Below are 7,289 nucleotides of genomic sequence, written 5' to 3' on the forward strand. Positions count from 1 at the left end.
TATAAGAAAGGAAGCACATGGATAGCTCTGGAGCACTTACATTAAGGCATTGAAGAAAAAGACTTAAAAAGTATAACTTAAAAAGTTATACTTTCTTTCATACCTTTTGTTACATTTCCCTTTGTGTACTAAAAGAAAACAATGTATCTAGTTAACAGTGAATTTACCTAGACAGTGACAGAGTAGTCAGGCATTATTAGCTAAACCCTACTGCTCACACTTCAAATCATGGTTGTGCTTTGCACACTAAGCAAAGGTTGCTTCTTGTCCTTGCTAGTACTTTCACACTTTCAAGAGCTGTTTTGTGTGGGTTTTCTCTTGATTCTCTTGATTCACTCAGCAAATATTTTTTATTTTTCTCCTGTGTGGTGGGTATTATATAGAATTCTAGAAATTACAAAGGTGAATAAAACAGCCCCTACTGCCAAAGAGCTTACAGTCCATATTGAAAAAGAAAGATAGAGAACATATACAGTAGATAGTTTTAGGTTGTATTAAAGAAGTATCTCTGAGGTTCAGGGGATGCTAAAGGCCATGGTTGGTTCTACTTGGATAATTAGAAAAGACTTCAGTGAAAGGGCTAACAAATACTCAAAAGATGAGGAAATGTTCACCATAGGATTCTAGGATGGATAGTGGAGACATTCTGCTCAGATGAGCCATTTAAGAAATTCACAGAAGCACAAAATGAGACTGTCTTTCAGAAAGTCTCACTGGAGCACAAGAATTAGATCATGGAGAACTCTGCATGTCAAGCTAAGTTTGATTTTTATTCTAAATATAATAATAGGTAGCTACTGATGGGGTTTCAGTAGAGAGTGACATGGCCGATATTTTTAAAAGAGTACTCTAATGGCAGTGTGGTGGTAGCCTGAAAGATAAAATTGCTCATGGTTTATTTTGTTTGTTTTGTTTTATTTCTTTCAGCTAAGGCTAATAGACTGGGGTTTGGCTGAGTTTTACCATCCTGGCCAAGAATATAATGTCCGAGTTGCTTCCCGATACTTCAAAGGTCCTGAACTACTTGTAGACTATCAGGTGAGAAGAGAAAGGCAAATAAATTTTTCTGCCTATTTTTTGCTTATTTTGTAAATAATTTGCGAAAAAATAACATTTTATGCTCTTGAGTAGGTCATTTATACACACCTCCATGGCTCGCTCTTTTATATAAATGAATGTAAAATATGAATCACCTTAGTTTGTTTATCATACTTAATGTTTTTATCACCATAATGTCAATTTTATATGAATAGATCTGCATTTGATTCTAACTAAAGAAAAAGTATACTTTTCTAGAGATACTTTTTCTAATCAGAAACTCCAGAGCTAGTTTGAGAATTATAAGCTAGGTTTAACTAATCTAAGGAGTAAACTAAAAAAATGTTTTCTACAATTTTCCTAAATTGTATTCTAGATAAAGACCTTCCCCCCTACCAAAAAAGAAAAAAAAGTCCTCTTTCTCCTCACAGAAACAAAATCCTTAGGAGTACCTAGTCTTCTCAAGTTTTATTATCAGAACCTTTAAAACTTCAGACTTTGTCCTAGAAATTTCTTTTCTGGGATCTTGAGGACATAACCCTGAGCTCAAACATTTTATGCATAAAAATATTTTTTACAACATTATTTATAAAGGTGAAAAACAAAACGTGATCCCATTAGGGGGAAATTAAAGATTAAATTCTGAAACATTTATGCAATAAAATAATACTTCACATTAAATGGTTTCCGTGGGTTAATAGTTTGAGATGTTCTTATGTAAGTGAAAAATGTAATTCGAAATAGTATGTACAGACTGTTTAAAACTGGGGGGAAATACAGAAGAAGAAACTGAGAAGAGTACATGAAGATAATGGTATTCAGACTTTTCAATGGAGTGATTATTATTTTTTTTAACATCTTATTTTGAAAATACAAGATAATTCATTCTCGTCATTTCATTTATGATGACAGTGATATTTTCTTTAATGCAGATGTATGATTATAGTTTGGATATGTGGAGCTTGGGTTGTATGCTCGCAAGTATGATTTTCCGGAAGGAGCCATTTTTCCATGGACATGACAATTATGATCAGGTGATATATGTTGTTCCCATTAGGGAACTTACTGGTCTAACCTAGGTCAGGCCAGGTCTGGCTACTCTTTAGAAACTGCAGTAGTTTTTACTAAAATACAGATGCCCATTCCCTATGTGACACCTGTTCATTCATAATCTCTGAGGGTGGGGCCCTATAATAATTTTTAATTTATGGTCTATTCAGCCAGCTTGACATTGTTCCTCAGATTGGTGGTTTGGAAGCTACCAGTTTAGCCTTTTGAAATCACAGTTTTTCTGTATCTTTTTAATTTGTGTTGTTTTATCGTAAAATAGGACAGTACCTTAGAATTTCCTAATGTGAGCTTTCACTGGAGTTGGGAATGTTTTCTCCAACCTATTGGTTTATATTGGTAGTTCTGTGATCCTTTTGTCACGTTATACGGATTGAATGGCTGTATATGTCGTTAGAAATATAGATGGTGTTTTTTATACTAGGTCCACTTGTCCTTGAAGATCAGTTAAAATCAGCAGTTACTCCATATCAGGCATCATGCAGGGTTGGGGAATACAGGGGGGAAAAAAAAAAAAAGACTAGTCCTCAAATAGTTCATAGTCTGTCTGGCAAAGGAATCAAACATAAGGAAATAAGTTATAAATATCAGAGTAGAAGTGTAGACAAGGTACAAAAGGCAGTTGTGGTAGGAGTGCGTAGTCCAAGTGTACAAAGGGCACTTCCCAAAAGAAGTGACACCTTCAGCTGGGTTGTAAGGGGGAAAAAGCGTAAGACTTCATCAGAGAGACATTTGAAGGAAAAGGAACCAGGTTATAAAGCAGTTTGTTTTTTCCTTCACGTTAAGTAATAGTTTAAGGAATTTTAGGTGGAAATTTTATGAAGTAAATTGAAGTGTAGCATTCATACCTGTAGCCCTGATGATCCCTTTCTGTTAATGTAGCCATAGTTAACGTTGATTTAATTAAGTAATGTGCTTGTCCTGTGGGTTTTTGTCTTTCTTCAATCCTAGTTGGTGAGGATAGCCAAGGTTCTGGGGACAGAAGATTTATATGACTATATCGACAAATACAACATTGAATTAGATCCACGTTTCAATGATATCTTGGGCAGGTAAATCATAAAACAAAATCTCTGCATCCCTGCCTTAAACACTTTGGGTATAAATGGACACTTTGGTTCTTCAAAATAGTTACATTCTCTTTGCCAACACTGCTCAGCTGTCAGTGGTTCAGTGCTACAGCATGCTTCATGGGCAGGCCTGTGATAAAAGCACTGGATTGAATGGCCATTTTCCCAGATTAACAGGAGTCCGCATGTAGACATTATAGTCAGAGGATTCCTATGAAATGAATGAAATGTAGACTCTAGTTACAGCTGGATCAGATATCAAAATCTCTTGATTTAGCTTGCTTCTCCAAACGACAAAGTCCTCTTTAAGAGAAAGAAATAGTAATAGAAAATGCATGCTTCAAAACTACTGTGCAGACGACAGACTCTGAAAACAGTGACTAGACACAATACTAATTCATTCACTGCTTATCAGGTGGTGGACTTTCCTGATGCAAAGGCTTTTGCTGGCCAAATGGCAGAGATACCAAGAATGTGTGTGGGGATGGGAAAGAGGTCTGATTAGCCCAGCCACCTGACCCTCCTCACTGTGTAGAAGCATTCAGTCCTGCAAAGTAACCTGAATTATATTTTCATAAAATTGTCAAGACCCAGATTTCCCTTTTCTGCAACACTCCTGTTTCCAATCTCTCCAATTAGCTTTGTTGTCTCCCTAGTGGCAGAGTGGTATAAGACTACTCTCTTGAGTTTTGATCTCTCTCTGCTATTGGCTGGGCTCCCAGCCACTAAGGAAAATGAGGAGTGAAATGTTGGGCTTCTCTGCCCTTTAGTTTGTTTCTCATTCCCCTTTTGACTCTGCAGACATTCCCGTAAGCGATGGGAGCGCTTTGTCCACAGTGAAAACCAGCACCTTGTCAGCCCCGAGGCCTTGGATTTCCTGGACAAGCTGCTGCGATACGACCACCAGTCACGGCTCACTGCAAGAGAGGCCATGGAGCACCCCTATTTCTGTGAGTCCAACTGATCCACAGAGCCTGTGCAGGCTTGCCCAGCAGACTGTACAAGGCAAAGGAGAATATAAGCTGTGAAGAAAGCTCTGAGCCTACAGTCCTACAGAACAGTTGGAATCCCAATTCTGCCTAGCTTGCGACACTTCACCCATGATGAACCTTGGTTTCTTCAAATGAGGACGGTGATAGCAACTCTGTTGCAGAATTGTAGGAAGGATTCTTGTGTTACAGAGCACCTGATATGTGATCTCTCCTAAATAAACTGCTTTTCTTACTGTGTGGGTGACACTTCCCAGGGGCTAGTCTGGAGTGGTTGGATTATAACAAACAGCCCTTATCTGTCCTATTTCTGGTAATCATTTATTAGAGAGAGCCAAGGAGGCTTGAAAATCTTAACTATATGAACACCTTGATCTAGGTTTGTGAGTGTAGCTAACTGCGCTTTCTTGGGTGAAAATGTCACTTAGACCCACTCTATCCTCACTGTAATGTTAGCTTCGATGTTAGATTGTTCTTTAGGCAATGGTGGGATGGTTTTGTAGTGAATTGATTATACTCTTACCCAGTCTTCTATACCTGAAGCAGACTGACAGGCCAAGTGAGATGGAGAGTATAGTCTATGGTCATAGCACTAATTTGCACAACCCTATAGTTTTGGCCTATTTGGCACCATGCTTGACCAGCTGAGTTGTGGATGGCAGTAAGACAAGTTCACTCTGATAATATATCATTGTCTAGGCCAGGTTAGATCCTTTTGTCTCATTAAGGCCTAATGGGATCAGTTTTGTTTTAAATGAGCTCTACCTCATCTTCCTACCATTTAGTTTAAGAGGTTGCCTTACCATGGTTTGACAGGAAAGATAATTCTATTTTTTATTATTTGTCTGGTAGTTGCCACCTTAGTTCTGAGAATAATGCGGATTATAAATAAAATGCAAAGAATGAGGGTGATTACTTTAAGTTCGTTAGTTTAATTGTTAAGTATAACAGAACCTAACCTTTCTGTCTCTTTTTTTAGACACTGTTGTGAAAGACCAGGCTCGAATGGGTTCATCTAGCATGCCAGGGGGTAGTACACCTGTCAGCAGCGCCAATATGATGTCAGGTCAGTTCATCGGTAAACTTCCTTTTTAAAAAAAGAAAAAAGGCAGAAGTCAATTATTCTTCCTAGTTTTGGTTTCTGTGGCCTGGTTTGTGGACTTCCTCTTCTCTGTAATGATTACCTTATTAACATACTGACCCGTGTGGCTCTTTCCACCAGGTTTCAGGATGCTTTTGACACGTGGTATACTTTAGTGACACTGCCTTGAGTAGGGTATCGACAGCCTCTTCTAGACCAGAATCCCAATAATTTCTCACAGAAAGACATGGCTATATATGTGGTTAAAAATGATTTTTTTTCCCCAGAACAATTACAGTGTTCCTAGTAAATTGTAAAGGTTTAAATGAAATTATTTTTCATTATGATTGAGTCGTTATGAATTAAAGCAAGATTTTTGTACAGACTGTACAATTATTCAAAAGAAACTATAGGCCCATCTTCTAAGAATTATACATGTAGGCAACATCCACGTGGGTACACTGTGATAGTGAGGGCATTTACTCAGACACCCTCAAAGAATTGCTGTTTTCCCAACTCTTTTTTAAAGAACTAGCTGCCTTCTAGAATTTATTCTCTTGGTATCTTGCCTGTGTGCAAAATGATGTACATCCAAGGTTACTCATCGTAGCCTTATTTATGATAGCAAAACACTGAAGACAGCTCTCAGGGAACTGGTTAAATAAATTACAGGACAACAATTCAGTAGAATGCTATATAGCCTTAGAAAAGAATGAGTAAATGTTACATATTTTTTTCTGGCTCCAACTTCAGGGTTAATGTGTAATGAAATAAGCAAGATGCAGAACCATGTCCAAGACTACGAGTGGGCAAAAGTATATAATACTCTTATTTATGATTCTTAGATGAATATTCTTATTCATATGTATGTGTAAGATATTTCTGGGAGGATACACTCCAGAAATTGTACCGTAAGTTAGCCAAGTGACAGGACAAGGGAGATTTTTCACTGTGTACTCTTTTGGACTTTTTGGATATAGTGCCTGTTCAAAAAATATAACATTTTGAAAATTGAATAACTGGCTTATTGAAGGCAGTAGGTAATTCTGATCATCAGATAGGTGGAAGAAACCAAATGGAAATAAATTCTAAAACACTATTTTAGCTTAGAGATGGGAAATGCTCCTTTCTCCACTGAAAATGACTTCTAGTGATTTTGAATTTTTAGCCGGCAGCATGGCGTACATGAGCTTTGACTCCAGCCATCTGCTGTTTAGAATAGTAGTAGTGACTAGCCACATGTGGCTATTTAAATCAATTAAAATTTAAATCAATTAAAATATAATACAATTTAAAAATTAGTTCTTTATTGGCACTAGCCACATTTCAAGTACTTGGTAGCCACGTGTGGCTAATGACCACCATGTTAGCACAGATTACAGAGCAGAAAGTTTGGTTGGGCAGTTCTGCCCTAGATAGACCTAGATTGGAATCCAAGCATAGTTGCCACTTACTAGCTGTGTACCTTGGACAAACTGCTTAAACTCTCCAAGCGTAATTTCTTTACCTGTCTCCTAAATTTATTAGAATTTGCCATTTTTACCTGTCTCCTAAATTTATTAGAATTTGCCATTTTAATTTGTGAGGATTTAATTTGAAATTAGTTTAATTTATAAAAATCTAGCCAAGGAGATGCCTTCAATGAAAAGAATTTTTGTGTTGCCCTTGAGGTAGGTGCTGTGAAAAACTGGGGACTACGATTTCCGCGGTTGCTTCTCTGGTTCACTGTCAGATGTTTTCTTTCAGGGATTTCTTCAGTGCCAACCCCTTCACCCCTCGGACCTCTGGCAGGCTCACCAGTGATTGCTGCTGCCAATCCCCTTGGGATGCCTGTTCCGGCTGCCGCTGGCGCTCAGCAGTAATGGCCCCTTCTGTCTCCTGATGCCTGAGCAGAGGTGGGGGAGTCCACTCTCTCCTTGATGCAGCTTGCGCCTGGTGGGGAGGGGTGAAATACTTAAGAAGCACCGTGTCTGAACCGTTGCTTGTGGATTTATAGTAGTTCAGTCATAAAAAAAAAATTATAATAGGCTGATTTTCTTTTTT

The 7,289-nt window shown here is 37.9% G+C and overlaps 1 protein-coding gene across 1 annotated transcript in view; it reads left to right on the forward strand.

Annotated features, from left to right (window-relative positions):
- CSNK2A1 (casein kinase 2 alpha 1) overlaps positions 1–7,289 on the forward strand; it is a 44,409-nt gene that overhangs the window by 36,033 nt on the left and 1,087 nt on the right. The window contains exons 8-13 of the mRNA XM_039863976.1: positions 928–1,038; positions 1,971–2,072; positions 3,058–3,158; positions 3,978–4,126; positions 5,145–5,231; positions 6,993–7,289. The exon at positions 6,993–7,289 is cut by the window's right edge and continues 1,087 nt beyond it. Of these exons, the coding sequence (XP_039719910.1) occupies positions 928–1,038; positions 1,971–2,072; positions 3,058–3,158; positions 3,978–4,126; positions 5,145–5,231; positions 6,993–7,108 (666 nt within the window). The 3' untranslated portion in view covers positions 7,109–7,289. The remainder of the gene's footprint in view (positions 1–927; positions 1,039–1,970; positions 2,073–3,057; positions 3,159–3,977; positions 4,127–5,144; positions 5,232–6,992) is intronic.

The sequence above is a fragment of the Pteropus medius genome, unplaced genomic scaffold (assembly GCF_902729225.1).
Source record: "Pteropus medius unplaced genomic scaffold, Ma_sr-lr_union100, whole genome shotgun sequence".
NCBI classification, from domain to species: domain Eukaryota; kingdom Metazoa; phylum Chordata; class Mammalia; order Chiroptera; family Pteropodidae; genus Pteropus; species Pteropus medius.